The 20133-nt window shown below is 43.1% G+C and overlaps 1 protein-coding gene across 1 annotated transcript in view; it reads right to left on the reverse strand.

Annotated features, from left to right (window-relative positions):
* Window positions 1–20133, reverse strand: part of DOCK2 (dedicator of cytokinesis 2) — a 412121-nt gene that overhangs the window by 346488 nt on the left and 45500 nt on the right. Inside the window, exons 8-14 of the mRNA XM_021698161.2 lie at window positions 16271–16425; window positions 10905–10986; window positions 5435–5570; window positions 3552–3627; window positions 2487–2563; window positions 1809–1934; window positions 514–638 (exon numbers count right to left, since the gene is read on the reverse strand). Of these exons, the coding sequence (XP_021553836.1) occupies window positions 514–638; window positions 1809–1934; window positions 2487–2563; window positions 3552–3627; window positions 5435–5570; window positions 10905–10986; window positions 16271–16425 (777 nt within the window). The remainder of the gene's footprint in view (window positions 1–513; window positions 639–1808; window positions 1935–2486; window positions 2564–3551; window positions 3628–5434; window positions 5571–10904; window positions 10987–16270; window positions 16426–20133) is intronic.

The raw sequence follows: 20133 nt of genomic DNA on the forward strand, positions 1-20133 counted from the left end.
AAAGAAAGAAAGAAAGAAAGAAAGAAAGAAAGAAAGAAAGAAAGAAAGAAAGAAAGAAAGAAAGAAAGAAGGAAAAAGAAGGGATCATGAAAGGGGAGAAACAGACATTGAAAAACTGCTTTGAGGGGCGCCTGGGTGGCTCAGTTGGTTGGGCGACTGCCTTCGGCTCAGGTCATGATCCTGGAGTCCCAGGATCGGGTCCCACATCGGGCTCCCTGCTCGGCGGGGAGTCTGCTTCTCCCTCTGACCCTTCCCTCCTCATGCTCTCTCTCTCATTAAAAAAAAACAAAAACAAAAAACAAAAAACTGCTTTGATGTAAAGACCAAATTAACACAAGGTCTTACTATGGACCAGTGTGCAAACCAAGCTCTAAAGGTGTAGATCACGTTACTCAAGGCCATCCCGAAGGCATCTGGCATTTAGAGAGCAGATTGGGATGGGAAAAGCAAATCTTCGTGAGCAGAAGCACCCAAGGCAGCCGGGGCACCCAGAGCAGCAGCAGGGTCCCTTACAGGCAGCGTTTTGCCGTCCTCCGCGCACACACACATGATCACTTCCACATTCCTCTGGGTGGTCTTGTTGTACTTGTCAAAGTCGCCTTGTAAGAGCGTGATGTAGATGTCGTTCCTGACATCCCCTGCAGGCAGAGGGAGAGAGAGACAAGAGCTGGCATCTTCACTGCAGGAGAGACACTTACTAGAAGGCACAGGGGTGGGGGGGGGGGGCGAGTGCCCTGCCTTGACATCTACTAATGGAATTAAAATCAGACATATTTCAAAGAAGCATTGTTTCCTCATCAGGGAGGCTGGAGAAGGAGGTAACAAGGGGATGGAGGAGTGCTAGGACATCAGTTGCAAAAAGGTAGGTAGGATGGTCAAAATTGGCTCTGTTCTTCTCTCCATTAAAATTATTGAATTTCCATCCTCTAGTGACACCTTCTGGGAAGGCAAAGGAAAGCTCCTTGGCCATAGATCTTTTACTGTGCTGAAGCAGATAAGGTCACTTTTCAAGTGTCCAAGGAACATGGGGTCAGGAAGGAGGTTCGGAGGGTCTTCAGGAATGGGGGGAGGGCAATAAGAATTGAAAACCCCACAGGGGAATGCACAAGGAATTGATGGTTCAGGTACAGCACAGGCCCCCAGTTGGACCACCATACACCGTGGAAAGGAGTAAATCGGCGAGAGCAGTGGTGGACACAAGTCTAAGACAGGTTTAAGATAAAAAGGGAAGTTCTAAAACAGTGTTATTATATAATCTCCTTTTGTTTTTCTTTTACAATATACACGTTTGGACAATTTTAATAGCAGGTACTTCTGGAGACAAAAGTTTGAGGGAGCTTTTAACATTTCACTTTTTACCTTTCCATGCTATTTGAACATTTTACAACAGGCATGGAGTCCTCTGGTAATAAAAAAAATAGTTTAAAAATTTAAGAGAATGACAATATTCTCCCCCAAAGAATAGAACTATTCTATGTGTAGTAAAGTAGAAAGGATGTCCATGATAAATTATTAAGTGATAAACCAAGTTGCAGAACACTATATAAAGCATATAAAGTAATGGTATATAAAGCATATGAAGTGTGATCCCATCTGTGAGGGGGAAAAAGTGCATGTGTATATATTTATGTGCTTGTGTTCATTACATGACTGTATGGAAGATTTTTGGATATACAAAAATCATTTTCAGTGGTTGCCTTCAGGGAGAGAAATAGAGAAAAAGCAGTTGAAAAGGAAGGAGTTGACTTTGTAAAAAGAAAATGGTTGTGACGAGCCAGACCACCCCCCACCCCAGGGGAAGGCCACACCTGGCATGATGATCTCTGGGAAGCCCAGCTTCCTGGCCACCACAGTGGTCCTGTCCACCAGATGTGGGTAGTCCTTGCGGATCTGAATGATGTCACCCACAAGCATCTTCATGGTCACCCAGAGGCCTGGAAGGGAATGCTTACCATGAAGAGCCAACTTCAAGGTGTGCTCAGTCTTACCCTCCCACCGTCTCTCCCTTTGGGGTCTTTCTGGAGGAGACTGCTGGAAGCAGAGAGAAATAATTACAGATGTGACCCAACACAGGAGGAGGAGGAAGGAAGGTGGAAAGCAGAGGGGCTCTGGGGCCAGGCATCTGTGGGTTTGGATCCCACTCCTTACTTCCAGCAGCGTCAGCTTCTGTCAAATTCATCCACCCAGCCTTTGTGAAGTGAGGTGGATACCACCTATCTCATAGCACTGTGGGAAGAATTAAATCCAATAAGGCGGTCTCTGAAGGTGTCTGACACATAGGAGATGTGGTTTGGGCACTAGGACATGCCTCCCAGATTCAGGAGATGTCGTTTCCATTTCCATAGATCACATGCTCCCATTTCTCACAATGGTCTGTCTGGAAGGAAGGCTATGTTTCCCAGGGTTTATGATTTTGATCTGTTTTCCAAAGAATCAAGAGCTCCCAAACCAGAGCCCAGCCCACTCGGCACATCGTGGCACTGTACCTTGCCCTCCACTGTCTCCCTTGGAGGCTGTAACTTTGCCCAGCAGGCTGTGAAGGAAGTCATTCTCAGCTGTCACTCTGGGAAGGAAAAGAAAGCACAAAAGGCTTGCATGGTGCTCTCATGGGGTCCCCACCTTGAGGTTCCACGTGCTCCACAAAGTTGCCCAGCCCCTCCATACACCTTAGGTGAGAATCGAGCCTGCCCATGCCAGCTCAGACAACATATATGCCATCAAGAATCAGATTTCTCTTTTTCACAAAGCAACATGGCTCTGACATCTGGAAATATCATTCTTACAAGTAGAGGCCTTTTTTTTTTTTTTTTTAATCTAGAAGACTCTTAGAAAGTAAGGATTCCTAAGCCCTCAAAAGGAACATCTGTTCACCAAGATGGCAAAGACTAGCTGTTCCTGCTCGGTCCTAATCACATAGCTTAACTAGAGTCACTGACTTCATGACCAGTAACAAAACTCCATTCTCTTTGGACATCTTTGGTGTAACAAAGTAAGGACAACATTCTCAAACTGGGGGTCCTGCTTTCTAATAGACTCCTTTTTAGAGCAGGAAAAGGACATTTACCCTCCTCACTACCCTCTTCTAAAATCATGAATATTTCTATCCATGAGAACCAGGTGATAATTCCCTGTTATATGTTCCTGATAAGCTGTTGCTTGACAGAGTTGTAGTTCCTGTATTACTTGTAATTAATTAATCAACCTTTTGTTGATTATCTGTCTAATCTCCCATCTAAACATAAGCTCCATGAAGACAGGACCACGTCTATCTTGTTGAGCACTTCATGCCCCATGCCGGGCACAGTGCCCAACCCTCTGCCAGCTTTCAATCAAACTCTGTTGAATAAGTAACACCTGATAAGTGAATGGGTGAAAAGCTGGTTGGTTTCAAGAGCCTTGGCACTGAGATCATCGTTCTCTTCCTGCCCTCCTCTTGGGAGGCCCCAGGAGGCTATCATCAACTCAGAGAATCAGTTCATTTTGCTTTTGAGCAGCCCTCAGTGAGAAAGGGTGTGGTTTAAGAGAAGGGAAAGAAATGGTAAATCTCTCACGGGTGAAAAGGAATGAAGTGCTGCTTTTCTTCATCACTCTCTGCTTTCCCCTTGATGATGTCTGTTATGTCCATAACTAGAAACAAACAAACAAAAAGAAAAAGGAAAGAAAAAAGAGAGAAAAATCTATTAATGACTTATGCCCTCCTGCTCCCAGGATACCATGTCAATGGGATGAGATTGTAGGACAAGAGGCTGGGTCAGGAAGTTTAAAAAGACAAGCAAGCCAGCATCAAGCAATACACAGACCGCAAGGGTTCATAATGTGCAGCACCTGGCAAACACTTCTGGAAAAAGCAGGCTGGGAGGTCAGCAAGCCACAGAAACATCCAAGAGACTGGTTTAGCAGAGGCCAAGAGGAGAGAGTCAGAACAATGGCTACGAAATTAAACAAGTAGGTTTGGATTTGACATATATGTATTGGACGTCCACCATGCCTACAGAACCCAAGCACAGTGACTCCCTATAGGACCTGAGAATCTGAGGACCACATCCCCCTGCCCAGAGTAAGTGCTTAAGGGGATGAGCATGTGGCCTATGCTCATGCTCCTGGGGCTTCTACTAAAACTCATGGGAAAGGGGTGTTTTCTTTCCCCTGGATTACTAAACTGGTAGGATTCAAGCTTGGATTGGCCCACATTTTGCCAACTAACTGGACAGTCAACTTCAGAATAAGCCAGCAAGAGGACATAGTGAAATATAAATTTGAGTTCCTGGATCCAGCTATGCCTGAAGCAATCTATGCCTGAACTTTTCAGTTACACCAGATTGTGGTCACCTGAAACCAAAAGAGAAAGCAGACTACAGCTGGGGACAAAGGCACACTTTGAGGAAAGGTTGAAGGACCCTTACTGTCCTAAAAGGGACATTGTGATGTCAGGAGCATCCCTTATATAGAATCAGCATTTCAGAGCAGGGCACAAATCAATCAGGCCAAAGTCTCTCATTTTGCAGATAATGAAACCAAGGCCCTGGGGAAAGTGTTTGCCCAAGGTCACCTAGTTAGCTAGCTAGCAACAATGCCTGATTAAAAAAAACGAGTTAGCTCTTTATAAGCTAACTTGTCCGCCCTCCCACTTTGCAAGCAGTGCCAGGGGGCTAGTTGGAGAGCCAGCTGGTTTGTGAATACAGATCAGGGTATCTTGAAAGGAAGAACATGAAACAGTGGGTTTTGATATGATATAGAGGAATTATAAATGGTACACGACATAAAACTGGCATATCAAATTGCTGTTTCCACAGGTCTTTAAATGGTCTTTTAAGAAAAAAAGGTACTTTAACTTAAAGTGGGCTAATTAAAAGGAACTATATTAGGTAAACAATAATGCCAGTTATAGTTAACAAAAACCATAAAAGTGGGACAAGAATGATAAAGTCTTGGAAACCCCAAGAGAGAGAACTAAGGCGGAGAAACATGCGGAGGTGAGGTTGCTCGGAAGCAACCTCATTTGGTCACACCGACTCTCCAAACGTCCACTTCCATCTGGAATTTAGATGTGTGGCCAGTGACTCATACTGTGTAACTGCATTTCCTGTCCCGGATATTTTTTTAAAAATGATTTGCTCCTCATAATTAGATCCCACTCGTACTGTTCTTCCTTCTTCACCATGCTGGGGAGCAAAGGCACCAACTGCTCAGACAGCACCATGCTCCCAGTGCTCTGCTGTAGACACGAGGAATCCATTATTCACTGCCTTCATCATAAATCTGGACTTAGTCACCAATTATTTTGATTTAGTCACCAGAAATGTAGGTATTAGGAGCTGTCTGATATAAATTGGGGGAGGGGGGGCAAGGAGGAGAGGGAAAGAAATAATCTTTAAAATTTAGCCATATAAAATATGCACTTCGATAAAAGTTTTGGTGTGTAGTGTGTCATTACCTGCCACCCCAAAGGGCCGCCTCAGTCCCTGCGTGCACTTCTTTGTATTCGTATCCTTGAGATCCATCTTCCCCACTCGGACTATTTGACAAATCAAGTAAATTTTATCCCTGTTGAGGTCTTTGTTTCCAAGATCCTGTAGGGCAGGAAATGAATAGTTACACATCATGTGTCTAAAGAAGTAGAAAAGGAAGCCCACTAATAGTAAATTGTGGGGGGATGTACTTAGCACATAGTATACACAGCCCAATCATACAATTAGTCCTGGGAAAGGTAGAAAACAAGACGATCATAGCCATTTCATAGACAAAAAAGGTGAGTTTTAGAAAGGAAACTGAGTGACAGGTCTCTGGTGTTCAATGCCAATTCTTCAATTTCAAACTAATAAGGAGAGAAGGATAGAAGTACAGTATCAGCTATACGGGTGGCATGTCCTATATGCCAACTGATGGATCCAAAATAGCATTTGCCACAAATGACTTCATCCATCTCATCACTGCTCAGCACCACTGAGGGAGAAAGCAAAAGGAAGAGGGTGCAATCCCAACAGTTACCATTTACTGAACACCTGATGTATGTATATCCCTCAGGAATGGGTTGTTGTGGCACCAAACAATCCCAGGATCTCAGAGCTTATAAGACAACAGAAGTTTACTTCTAGCGCAGGCTACCTGCTCAATGCAGATGGCTGGGAGCCCCAGTCATCCACCTACCCAGGGCTCCTAGCTGACTGATGATCCATCTCATCACAACACATGCTTCTACTGTCCCCACAGCAGGAGAAGGGAAGGTGGCAAATTACCTACTGGCCCTTAAAGCTTCCACCCAGAAGAGACACATCACTTTGGCTTGCATTTCAACGACCAAAGCAAGGCAGGTGGCCATAGTTAACTTCAAGGGGGACAGCGGAGTGCACTCCAGTGTGTGCCTTAAAGTAGACCACTGACATGGTGAACTCTGCTAATGTGTCATGCACTGTGCTAAGTTTCTCATAAGCCATTGTCTTGTTTGATCCTTAACAACACTCTGAAGTGGATAGTATTATTGCACCCCCATTTTATACATGGGAACACTGAGACACAAAGAAGACAAGGGGCTTCCCTGGGGTCAAGACCTTAGTCCTTGGAGACATTGTCCAGTCATTCTAAGACCAAAGTCTATAAACCTAACCACCACAACATATCTCTCGCACCATCAGAAAGATACAGAGGAGGGAAAACCACCTGGACCACCTCAGTATCTGACTGTCCTGCTCAAATCTAAAAGCTTCAATGTTCTTGGGACCACCTTCCAGCTGGGCTAAGAAGAAAGAACATCAAAGCATGTTGTTGGCATCAGAGTAGAGAATCCTGGGCCTGGCCTTACTCGAGAATAGTTGCTTTTCCTCAAATGAATCCTCATATAGGCATATGCACTGGGAATAGCCTCTCAGCTCACATAAGAGCCAGGGCCCAGGCAAAGCAGCCAGCCCCACCCTCTCATTGTGGCTGGTGGGGAAAGAAGAGTGCAGGGGGTGCAGAGTTTCTGGAAAAAAAACATGGCCCCAATGTGGTCCACACCTTTCTGCTTGGGGCCTGTGATGGTTACATTTTATGCATCAACTTGGCTAGGTTATGGTGCTTAGTTGTTTGGCCAAACACTAGTCTAGATGTTGCTATGAAGGTATTTTGTAGGTCAGATTAACATCTATAATCAGTTGACTTTAAATCAAGGAGATTACCTTCCATAATGTAAATATGCCTCATCCAATCAGTTGAAGGCCTTGAGGCCTTATTCACTGTTGTACCTCCAGCACCCAAACCTGAGGTTTCCCAGTGAAGGAGGAATTCTGCCTCAGGACAGCAGTATAGAAACCCTGCCTGAGTCTCAGGCCTGTATGGCTGCCCAGCCATACAGATTTTAAATTTGCCAGCCCCCACAATCATGGGAGCCAAATCCTTAGAATAAATCTATCTATATATCCTTTTGGTTCAGGTTCTCTGGAGAACTACTGACTGATACAAGGGCTGTCCCTTCACCAGCTGGGGAAATGGACATCTGCTTCCCTACTCTCCAAAGTCTCCCTGCTGGGCAGGGGGAAAGGGAAGGCAGGGGAGAAGGGGACTTTCTGACTAAGGAAGCTCAGCCAGTCATTTGTATTTTAAACATTTGTATTGTATTTTAAACATTTGTATTTTCTGCCCTGCCCTTTAGGCACTTGAATTTGAGATCTCAATTACTTCGCATGCAGATGGTCGGACAGCCTTCTCTCTGGCCTGCCTCACTCCTTCCTCCCACCCACCCTGAAATCCCCTACAAACTTATCTTTAGAAGCCATGTTCATTATTTCACTTCTCTCCCCACAATGACGTTACCATCTCCTTATTTTCTACCCTATTAGTGCTAATCGTCCCCAGCTGACGTGAAAGGTCCCAGACATAATGTATTTCCAGCTGTCCTAGCCAACCGATTCCCCACTATTCTCTGCATGTAAGTTCTCTATTTTTGTCACAAAGATTCCTCTATTGCTCCACAAACACATGATGCTCACTTTAAACTCGCTCTTTCTTCCTAAGCCCCCTGTCCACACCTCTGACTCAGATACTTGCCTCTTATTCCTCTATATATCCAAATCCTTCCCATCCTTAAGAGCTCAAGTCTTGCTTCCTTTATAATGACCTCTGCCCTTAATTCTTTCTCTTATCTCATTAGGAATTGTCATATTTTTTAAAATATCTAGTTGGTATCTTTCAGAGGCATCCTAGAACCACAAAGGCCCTGCCACCTGAAAAGATCCTTCTAGATGTTATGGGCTGAATTACATCCCCTCAGAATTCATATGTTGAAGTCCTAACCCACAGCACCTCAAAATGTATTTGGATGTAGGGCCTTTCAAGAGGTGATTAAGCTAAAATGAGGTTATGCGATCTCCTTATAAGCAGGGGAGATTAGGACACAGACACACACAGAGAGAAGACCATGCGAGGACACAGGGAGAAGTGGTCATCTGCAAGCCAAGGAGAGAGGCCTCACAAGAAACCAACCCTGCAATCACCTTGATCTTGGACTTCCAGCCTCCAGAACTGTGAGAAAATAAATTTCTGTTCCTTAAGTTACCCAGACTGTGGCACTTTGTAATGGCAGCCCTGGCAACTAACATACTAGGTAAGCCTACAAGGTTCTTAATTAAGCCCCTCTTCCACTCCTCTTCTCTGAAGAGATTTCATTTGATCAAAGGAAGACACCAGATCTTTAAGAGCTGCCTCATCATCAGAGACTCTTGGCACTAGAGAATCTTAGCATGTTATAGAATACTTGAGCACAAGTTATTCTCTGGAGAGTGTATAAATGTGCCATCCTCACTCAGAACTGTGTTCCAATCTGTGGTGTTTCTCAATCATTTTTACTTTAGCCTTATAAAACTCAGACATATTAGGGAAGCTGAGGCAGGACAAGAAAACTTAAAACACATGTCACCTGATTTAGTAATTTATTAGCACTCCTTTTACTGTTCAGTCTTGTTTCCTGTGTATTAGCAATAACCCCCAAACTGGGCAAATTCTTAGGGAAACTGGTAGTATACTCTGCTTTCCTCTTAACAGAGCCAAGGAAGGTGAATGCTTATAAAGCATTCAGGGGAAGTTCACCATCGGCCCAACCCACGTTCCTCAAAGAGGAATCCAGAAAGAGCTAACATCCAGAGACAAGAGAAATAAGGCCAGAAAGGCACATGCCTGCCAAGTCTCATCTTGTCTCTAACTTAAACATCACCTCAATGCCCAATTGAAAGTAAAGCCCAGTCACACACCATCATATCACCCTGTTTTAATTATCTGCATTGCATGGATTGCCTTTTAACATTTTCTTGTTTATTTATTCATTTACTTATTTTCTGAATTCCCCCCATCACATCTTGAAAACAAGGGCCTATCAGCTTATTCAATGCTGTGTCCCCCATACCTAACACAGAGCTTACCCATAGTATTCATTGGATAGCTCTTGAATCAATAAAAGAAGCTAGAGCACCATGACCTTCCTTGTCCCAAAATGAAGACTCCCATCATTTCAAGATGGAGAAGTATCATCCCATTGAACCAGTCAACCAAGGTTCTCAAGTTCATTTGCTATGGGAAGGAGAGGTGGTGGCACAGGCAGAATTCCATGCAGGCAGAATCACGTTCTCATTGATATTGAGAGACACAAATTTACTGATGCCCTTTCCTTCATGTTTACGTCATGAATTGGTTCTCTGCAAAATCAACCATTGATTGATTCCCTGTCCTGGTCCCTCTCATGAAATATCTGTCTCCTGGTTTAATCAGGAAGCCCCATGAGACTTTCCTATTTATCAAGAAAATAAATAGGCTCCTCCTTCTAACTAATAATAGATAAACAGGACTGAGACACATTTATATATGCCAGGAAAACTTTGTCTAAGCAATTAGGACTATGATCTTATTCCATGCCTCTGGCCCATTTTTCAGGAAATAACAAACAAAATAAATCAGCTGCACTCCAATCTAATTGTGACATAACATAAGACATTGCATTTAATGGGCTGTAACTGGAAAGTTATTGTAGAGCAACGTAGGTTAATCTAGCATGTCGGTCACTCCTGGATCAAACTCACGGGTTTGGCCAATGCCCAAATCCCTCCTTGGCTCCTCCTCTGTAATTTCCCTTGCTAACACAGGCAACAGAGTGAAAAATCTCATAAATGCTCTTTTTCCTCAAAGGAGCTTGCAGAGAACCAATATCTTTAGGTATCTTAAGATCACACTCTTAACACACCCTCATGGAAATAGGACAAGAGAAAGGTCTTTGCTGGAAATAATAACCTTATCTTTTTCTTTCCACTGTTTGTCTTTTCCAGAACTAAAAAGCCAGGCTCACTTTTGGAAATAAATCATCCAACTAACAATTGATTTCAACATTTCTACATATGTTTTGCCCAGTGAATACTGGTATATAGAAGAATGATCTCAGGGATCTGTTAAGATCCTTAGTCATCTGTGATTTGATTATGTTCAGAATATCCAATTTACCAATGCAGTCAATGTTCTTAGAAGGTCTTTTCTTTTTTCTGATACATTTTATAGAGGTTTTTAGAAAGTCTGAGCCAAAGAAAGGAATTCAGGTTAACCATGAATTAACTGATAAATCAGAACAGCTGCTATACCCAGTTCATGTAGACATTATTGCTGGAAGGGATCTATGCTTGTTTACACAGCACTCTGCATGTGTTCTTGGTGTGCATGTGAGTGAGAGAGAAAGAGGGAGAGAGCTAGAGAGGGGAAGATCCATCTTCCTAATTGCTTCCAAAGGGCACACAACACCCCCCCCAAACCCCGTCTGCTCTGAATCTCTCCAAAGCCCAGAACACAGATCTGCATGCAGGTCATGCTCCCTCCTAACCAAGTGACTGGTGTCATTCCAAGATCATACCCTTGTAAGTATGGAAGACAGTAACAAGAACACAGTGCACACCCACCGTGAAGACCACTTTCAGGTTGTTGAGCATCTCGATCTCCTTCGGGAAGCCCTTGCTACCCCATCGCACCAAGTAGTTCTCACTGTGGGAAGAAGAGTGGCAACCCATTACTACCTGGGGCTCAACAAAGCTTTGGTAAAAATACTCACTGAGCCTTTACTCTGTGCTCAACAAGTACTGGCTGCTGGGGACATGGTAGTGTCAGAGACAGACATGATCCCTCCTTCTAAGAGATCACAGTTCTGTCTAACAGAGACCGGGGTCAAAGAATCACTAATGTGTGTATTCACAGTCTCTTTCCCTTCCCCATCTGCTGAGCAAATTCTGGCCCAGCTACCTAATATTTTTGAAGAGTAGCAGCATTCTCTGTAGAATTAAGAGTGGGAGAGATTGGGGAAAGGATTTTGGTATGTTTTGCTGGACATTAAGAACACATTTGCCCTTCTCATCTCATTCCCTTTTCAAGACTAAATAAAGATTTGAATTTTTAAAAAATTACCCATTGGACATGGGGCTGTTTCCTTGAATGGAACATCACACTGTGATGGGCCATAGACGGCCTTAGCCATTATCTGAGATACACTTAAATAACTATCTAAATGCAGTTGTGACAACTATTTATATTCAGTTGTGCTATAAAGACAAAGTTCAGGGTGTTGCAAGAATGTATATCAGAAAAGTCTGGACTAGTCTGAGTGGTCAGGGAAGTCTTTGCCAGGTATATGACATGTAAATAAAGTCAGTCAGGAAAAGAGAGTGAGAAAGGGAAATGTTTCAGGTAAAGCAAACATACATTCAAAGGCCCTGAGGCAGGCTGGAGCTTGATGCATCTAAAAAAAAGATCCGAGGAGAAAGTGATAAGAGAATACTTAGAGAGGCGTTGTAGGCCATCCAAGGATTTTGACTTGATCCTAAAAGGAATGGATACTCACTAAAGGATTTTATGAGGGGCAGTCACACAGTTCTGACCTATAATCATTTACCATCTTATATCTTCCAATAACCATACACCACCTTGTGAGGTTCATACTAGTTAGTCAGTCCAGCCACACTGGGAAAATTGAGAAGTCTAGCACTTCTTTAACTTAAGAGAAACTTGAGAGTTTGCTGAGTTGAGTCATAACATTTGCCATGCCATATAAGAGCATATATAGTTGGTGTTAAACAAATGCCCATTATCTTGAATTAGGATAAAAATAAAATAAAGCCCAAAAACCAAGTCACCCCCAAAAAAGCGTAACAAGAATTTATCAAAGTTAAGGGGAATTGCCTTAACAATCTCTTGTTACTCTCTCTACTCACTCCTGGAAGACTAATGAGAGCAGTCTGAGCAAGTTCAAAGGGGAAAGGGAACTGATAACAAAATGAACACAGTTCTGGATTAACCACTGGTTAAAATTCAATCAAGTTGTACTATGGTGAGCGCTGTGAATTGTGTAAGACTGATGAATCACAGACCTGTACCTCTGAAACAAAGAATACATTATATGTTAAAAAAAAAAAAAAAGAAGATAGTAGGAAGGAAAAAATGAAGGGGGAAAAATCGGAGGGGGAGATGAACCATGAGAGACTATGGACTCTGAGAAACAAACTGAGGGTTCTAGAGGGGAGGGGGGTGGGGAGATGGGTTAGCCTGGTGATGGGTACTGAAGAGGGCACATATTGAATGGAGCACTGGGTGTTATATGCAAACAATGAACCATGGAATACTACATCAAAAAAATTAATTAATTAATTAATTAATTTTAAAAATCAAGTTAAATGTAGCTTTCTGGGGTGCCTGGGTGGCTCAGTTGGCTAATCGACCAACTCTTGATTTCAGCTCAGGTCATGATCTCTGGGTCCTGGGATAGAGCCCTGCATGGGGCTCCATGCTTACAGGGAGTCTGCTTGAAAATTCTCTCTCTCCGTCTCCCTCTGCTCCTCCCCCAGCTTGCATGCACACACACTGTCTCTCTAAAATAAAAGAAATAAATCTTTTTAAAAAAAAAAAAGTTAAATGTAGCTTTTCTTCCTTCTTTTTAAAAATTTCTTTTATTTTTTAAAAAGTTTTATTTATTCATTTGAGAGAGAGAGAGAGTGCATGCATGCTGACGGAGGGGTAGAGGGGGAGGGAGAGAGAAAAGCAGACTTTGTACTGAGTACAAAACCCGACCTGGGACTTGATCCCCACAATCCCGAGATCATGACCTGAGCTAAAACCAAGAGTTGGACACTTTACTGACCAAGCCACCTAGGTGCCCCTCTTCTTTTTTTTTAATAAGTTCCAAAAATTTTAGTGGAATTTTCAGCAAACTAACTAAGAAACTGCCAAAGCTCCATTAAAAAAAAAGACAATTATTTCCCACCGGTTATTTCCAGAATGTCATAGTGAAATACCTGGGTCTTTCCCAGGACCTTTGATCACATATACTGCTTCTTTTTGGTCCTATGGAAATTTACCTGAAACTTCCCAAACCAAATCTCTTCAGGCATCCACTGGAATCAGTCCATGATTCATCCCAACACTGAAAGCTCAGTCTCAGCCAAATGTCCCCAGTCCACATTTGGGCCACATTGAAAATACCCTCACTTGCCTTTGGCAAGGAATGCCTTGCCTTGCCATTGTATGTCAACCCTGGCTAGACAGGAGTGGACAAGACTGATTTCTTAGGGGAAAAACAGCTATCTAGAGTGGAAAGGGGTGCTTCCAATTTCCCCTGTCCCTCTCTTGTATCATGCCTCTTCTCATCTTTCTCTGTTGTCTACTTCCCCTCCCCCCCCTTTTTTTGGTTTTTGCCCCCTTCATCCCCCCTCTTCCTCATCTCTCAGTTTCCTGAGGGCTTCCCTGTATTTCTGGCCCTCTCAGAGGCATCACTCAGGCATGCCCCAATGAGCATATCATCTGGTGTGGTACGTCAGGGAAGAGAGCTGCCATGTCACTGATCCATTGCCTCTTTCCAAGAGCTGGTTCAGGTCATCCATCACTTAGATGGGCCAGTAGGCCAGGCACCCCTGTCAACTCAATCATGAAGCATCATGTTTTCTGAGAGGCAGGACCAGTCCTGTGAGTGCTTTCAGGGTCTTTGTCACAGGTACCTTGGAAATAGCTGGCAGGGAATGGCAAGGGGCCTATGGCACACAGACCATTTCAAGTGTGTTCTAAGGAAGCAGGAACACTCACCTGCAGTGTTCACTGAGGCCCAGCCCGGTGAATTGGGCTGACTTTTAAATATTAGGGATTTAGGTTTGCTATAAAGAATAGCTGTCCACCATGACAGTGCTGAAACCCTGATGAGAATCACTCAGGATATTCGATATAACTCTTTCCTTGGTGACATACAAAAGTGGGAACTAGGGGCACCTGGGTGGCACAGTCGGTTAAGCATCCAACTCTTGGTTTCAGCTCAGGTCGTGATCTCAGGGTCATGAGATCGTTTGCTTGAGATTCTCTCTCCTTCTCCCTCTGCCCCTCCCACTCGTGCTCTCTCTCTCTCTAAAATAAATAAATCTTAAAAAAAAATAAAGTGGGTATTAGCTTGTCTATCTGGAATCAGATAGATGGACCTGAATAGAAATCTTAGCTCTGCCATTAATAAATACATATGACTTTGGACCAGTCACTTGACCTTCCTGGACCTCATTTTCTCACCCAAATGACATGGACTAATGAGAATTAAATGAGATCGGGGTGCCTGGGTGGCTCAGTAATTAAGTGTCTGCCTTCGACTCAGGTCATGATCCCAGGGTCCTGGAATCAAGCCCCGCATCGGGCTCCCTGCTCCGCAGGAAGCCTGCTTCTCCCTCTCCCACTCCCCCTGCTTATGTTCCCGCTCTCACTGTGTCTCTCTCTGTCGAATAAATAAAAAATCTTAAAAAAAAGAGAATTAAATGAGATCATGCACAGACCTCAGTTCAGTCTTCTTAGATGGAAAGCCCCTCCATGTTTCACAAATGTCTCTAGGAGAGCCATTATTTTCCAAAGTACTACTATTCACTAGGCGCTGTATGTGATCTCATTTAATCATCATAACAACCAAGCTAGGGAAACAACACTTTCTCCATAAAGGCAGAGATTATACTCCAGCTGCATTCTACTATGTCAACTGGGACTTCAAATATGGGACCTCAATGGGTCCCATATTTGGGACCTCATTGTCCCTGGGACAATGGTCTGAGCCACAAGCAGAGGCCAGGGGCCCAGTAGTCGGGGCTGGAGGTGTACCAAAGTCTTTTCCCTGGAGATTCTCAAAAATGTGTTTTCGCTTCCTCAAGCTGAGGCACCCAGAAGTTCCCTTACTTTCTCCATTCTCAAGAGCAATCCATTAAAGTGGTAATAATAATAGCTACTGCCACTTGGAGCTCTGTGTGTCAAGCCCTGTGCTTCATGTGCTTTTTCTCATTAAAGTCTGAGAAAAAAATGACCCTGTGAGGTTGGCACTAACATTTTGCAAATGGGCAACTCAGGCTTAGAAATATGAGCTACTTGCCCTAGGTGAAGAAAGAGTAAATGGCGCAGCCAGGATATGAACTCAGGCAGATTTCAGAGCCCACATTCTTAGCCTACTATTACCCTGGAGGAAATGAAGCTCTCACCATTTACATCCTTTTTTTTTTAAGATTTTATTTATTTATTTGACTGACAGAGAGAGAGAGAGAGCAAGCACAAGCAGGGGGAGTGGCAGGCAGAAGGAGAAGCAGGCTCCCAGCTGAGCAGGGAGGCCGATGGGGGAATCGTCCCAGGACCCTGGGATTATGACCTGAGCTGAAGGCAGGTGCTTAACTGACTGAGCCACCCAGGCACCCCCACCATTTACTTCTTTATTCCCATTTTATTTGTTTATTTTGTTTTGCTTTGTTTTTGTTTTGTTTTTATTTTTTACTTAAATTTTTATTTTAATTTCAGTTAATTAACATACAGTGTTATATTAGTTTCAGGTGTACACTAGAGTGATTCAACACTTCCATAAATCACTCTGTGCTCAAAATGACAAGTGCACTCCTTCATCCCCAACGCCATCACCTATTTCACCCATTCCCTGCCTACCCACCTCCTATTTTAAAAGTAGGTATTTTTAGTTTATCCAACACCACCTGTATGAATATCATTTTTTCTGGTTGTTTTCCAGTATCAAAAACCTATTTATAAAACCCTACTGTGTAACCATAAGCACAGTACGGGAAAAATTTGGGGGTAGGTAATATTTCTACCTGACTCGCATACCCTGCAAGAAGTTATTTCCACATTTTCCACATTTTCAGGCTCAGTTTCTCTTCCAGGTGGGAATTTCTCCACAAGTGATGATGGGAATAAAAAAGATGCTCTGTGCTCTGCTAATTCCAACCTCTCATATACAGAGAAGTCAGGCAATATTGAACACACCTACCTTATGACCATTTGCTTGTTGGGGTCATAGAGAGACATGAAGAGCTCAGCATCTTCTCCAATTCGGCACACAAAGTTCCTCACAAAGACATAGAGGCTGTGGGTGGGGGATGAGGAGATCCGGGAATACATTCCATAATCTGGCTGGTCTTTGGACTAAGAGTTGGAGGGAAGAAAGGAGAAAGGTGGAGAAAATCAGCCCAGTACCACTTAGGATTCAAACCTGAAGATTTCTGCAGTATATCCAGGTCTACCAGCGAAAGTTGCTGTGATCTGAGCCAAGTCACTTTGACTTTCTTGGCCTTGATTTTCTTATTTTGGGCAATACCACTGTTTGGCCCAGGCTTCCTCATAAAGTTAATGTCATAAAAAGCACAAACCATAAAAAGAAAAAAAAATGCTTAAATGGACTTCATCAAAACTAAAAACTTCTGCTTTTTTAAGAATGCATTTAAGAGGGAGGAGCAAGATGGCAGAGGAGTAGGAGACCTAATTTCGTCTGGTCCCAGGAATTCAGCTAGATAGGGATCAAACCATTCTGAACACCTATGAACTCAACAGGAGATCGAAGAAAAGAATAGCAGCAACTCTCTGAATAGAAAAGTGACTACTTTCTGGAAGGTAGGACATGTGGAGAAGTGAATCTGAGGTGATATTCAGGAAGATAGAAGGTGGGGGAGGGGGCCTCCGTCCACCACTTCTGGCAAGTGATAGAGCTGCGGGGCACAAAATCGGAACTTTTAGAAGTCAGCTCCACTGAGTGAAAGTCTGAGGGGGTGTAACCCTTGCGGGACAGTGTGGTCTCAGGACCCTTGGGGTCACAGAAAGACCGGGGGTGCCTGAGTGCAGCACAGCTCCCAGGTATCGGAGTGGGGAAGCCAGCTGCAGAGACAGAGCGGAGGCGCAAGCTCTCAGCTCGGGGTTGCCATAAACCGTGATCCGCGGCACAGTTGGGCCACTGATCTTCCAGCAGGGACCCAACAAGCGGCAGATCCGGGGAGACTCCCCTTCCTCCCATGGGAGGAGCGGCACGGGAGTGCACCGCAGGGATCTACTGGGTTTGGAGACTCCACACGGGGTCAGGTGCCAGAGATAGAAATGCTCAGTCACAGGCTGAGTGAGCACGGAGTGTGGCCAGAGACCGGGGAGACAGGAATGATTGACTGCTTTTCTCTGGAGGCTCATTGAGGAGCAGGGCCCCAAGTTCTCGGCTCCTCCAGGGCGGAGATTGGGAGGCTGCCATTTTCATTCTCGTCCTCCAAAGCTGTAGGGAAAGCTTGCAGGGAACAAAAGCTACAGAGAGCAAACCCCAGCAGATTACTTAGCCCAGACCCGGCAAGGGCAGGGCAATTCCACCTCCGGCAAAGACATTTGGGAACCACAGCAACAGGCCCCTCCCCCAGAAGATCAGCAAGAACAGCCAGCCAAGACCAAGTTTACTGATCAATGAGAATGGCAAAACTCCAGCACTAGGAGACTATTGCACATAGAATTCATGGCTTTTTTCCCATGATTCTTTAGTCTTTCAAAGTTAATTTTTTAATATTCTTTTTTTTCTTTTTCTTTTTTTTCTTTGAATTTTTCTATTTCCCTTTTACAACCAACATCTTATCAATCCCTTTTTAAAACAATCTTTTTTAGGGGTGCCTGGGTGGCTCAGCCGTTAAGGGTCTGCCTTCAGCTCAGGTCATGATCCCAGGGTCCTGGGATCGAGCCCCACATCCGGCTCCCTGCTCAGCGGGAAGCCTGCTTCTCCCTCTCCCACTCCCCTGCTTGTGTTCCTTCTCTCGCTTTGTCTCTCTCTGTCAAATAAATAAATAAAATCTTTAAAATAAATAAATAAATCATTTTTAGTTTTCATTTTTAGAGTCATATTCTATCCCTTCATAGTTATTAACCTTATTTTTGGTATATATATATATATATATCTAGAGAGAGAGAGAGAGAGAGAGAGAGAGAGTTCTCTCTTTAAAAATTTAGGATACAGTTTCTTCTAACAGACCAAAATATACCCTAAATCTCTAGTGTATGGTTTTGTTCTAGTCTCCTGCCTGATCACATTCTCTCCCTTTTTTTTAAATCCTCTTCTTTCTTTTTTCAAACAACTTCTTATCTTACCAATTCCTTTTATAAACTCTTTTTTAATTTTCATCTTTACAGTCATATTCCATCCCTTCATCGTATTTAACCTTGTTTTTGTACATATATAAGTTTTTCTCTCTTTAAAATTTTGGGAGGCACTTTCTTCTAACAGACCAAAATATGCCCAAAATCTATTGTGTGGCACTGATCTATGCACCAGCCTGATTATATTTGATCATATTCTTTTTTTTTAAACCTTTTTTTTTTTCTTTTCTTTTTTTTCGTTTTTCTTTCTTTCCCTTTCTTTTCCCCTGGTTTCAGGTCTCCTCTGATTTGTTTAGTGTATATTTTTCTGGGGTCGTTGTTACCTGTTAGCATTTTGTTCTCTCATTCATCTATTCTCCTCTGGAAAAAGATGGAAAAAATCACCTCAAAAAAAAAAGAACAAGAGGCAATACCGACTGCCGGGGACCAATCAATATGGACATTAGTAAGATGTCGGAACTAGAGTTCAGAATGACGATTTTAAAGATACTAGCTGGGCTTGACAAAGGCATGGAAGATATTAGAGAAACCCTTTCTGGAGAAATAAAAGAACTAAAATCTAACCAAGTCGAAATCAAAAAGGATATTAACGAGGTGCAATAAAAAATACAGGCTCTAACTGCTAGGATAAATGAGGCAGAAGAGAGAATTAGTGATATAGAAGACCAAATGATGGAAAATAAAGAAGCTGAGAAAAAGAGAGATAAACAACTACTGGATCACGAGGACAGAATTTGAGAGATAAGTGATACCATAAGATGAAACAACATTAGAATAATTGGGATCCCAGAAGAAGAAGAAAGAGAGAGAGGGGCAGAAGGTATATTGGAGCAAATTACAGCAGAGAACTTCCCTAATTTGGGGAAGGAAACAGGCATCAAAATCCAGGAGGCACAGAGAACCCCCCTCAAAATCAATACAAATAGGTCAACACCCCGATACCTAATAGTAAATCTTACGAGTCTCAGAGACAAAGAGAAAATCCTGAAAGCAGCTCGAGACAAGAGATCTGTAACCTACAATGGTAGAAATATTAAATTGGCAACAGAACTATCCACAGAGACCTGGCAGGCCAGAAAGGACTGGCATGATATATTCAGAGCACTAAATGAGAAAAATATGCAGCCAAGAATACTCTATCCAGCTAGGCTGTCATTGAAAATAGAAGGAGAAATAAAAAGCTTCCAGGACAAACAAAAACTAAAGGAATTTGCAAACATGAAACCAGCCCTACAAGAAATATTGAAAGGGGTCCTCTAAGCAAAGAGAGAGCCTAATAGTAACATAGACCAGAAAGGAACACAGACAATACACAGTAACAGTAACCTTACAGGCAATACAATGGCAGAAAATTCATATCTTTCAATAGTTACCCTGAATGTAAATGGGCCAAATGCCCCATTCAAAAGACACAGGCTATCAGATTGGATAAAAAAACAAGACCCATTGATATGCTGTCTGCAAAAGACTCATTTTAGACCCAAAGACACCCCCAGATTGAAAGTGAGGGGGTTGGAAAACATTTACCATGCTAATAGACACTAAAAGAAAGCTGGGGTGGCAAACCTTATATCAGACAAATTAGACTTTAAACCAAAGACTATAATAAGAGATGAGGAAGGACACTATATCCTACTTAAAGGGTCTATCCAACAAGAAGATCTAACACTTGTAAATATCTATGCCCCTAACATGGGAGCAGCCAATTATATAAGCCAATTAATAACAAAAGCAAAG

The sequence above is a fragment of the Neomonachus schauinslandi genome, chromosome 7 (assembly GCF_002201575.2).
Source record: "Neomonachus schauinslandi chromosome 7, ASM220157v2, whole genome shotgun sequence".
Taxonomy (NCBI): domain Eukaryota; kingdom Metazoa; phylum Chordata; class Mammalia; order Carnivora; family Phocidae; genus Neomonachus; species Neomonachus schauinslandi.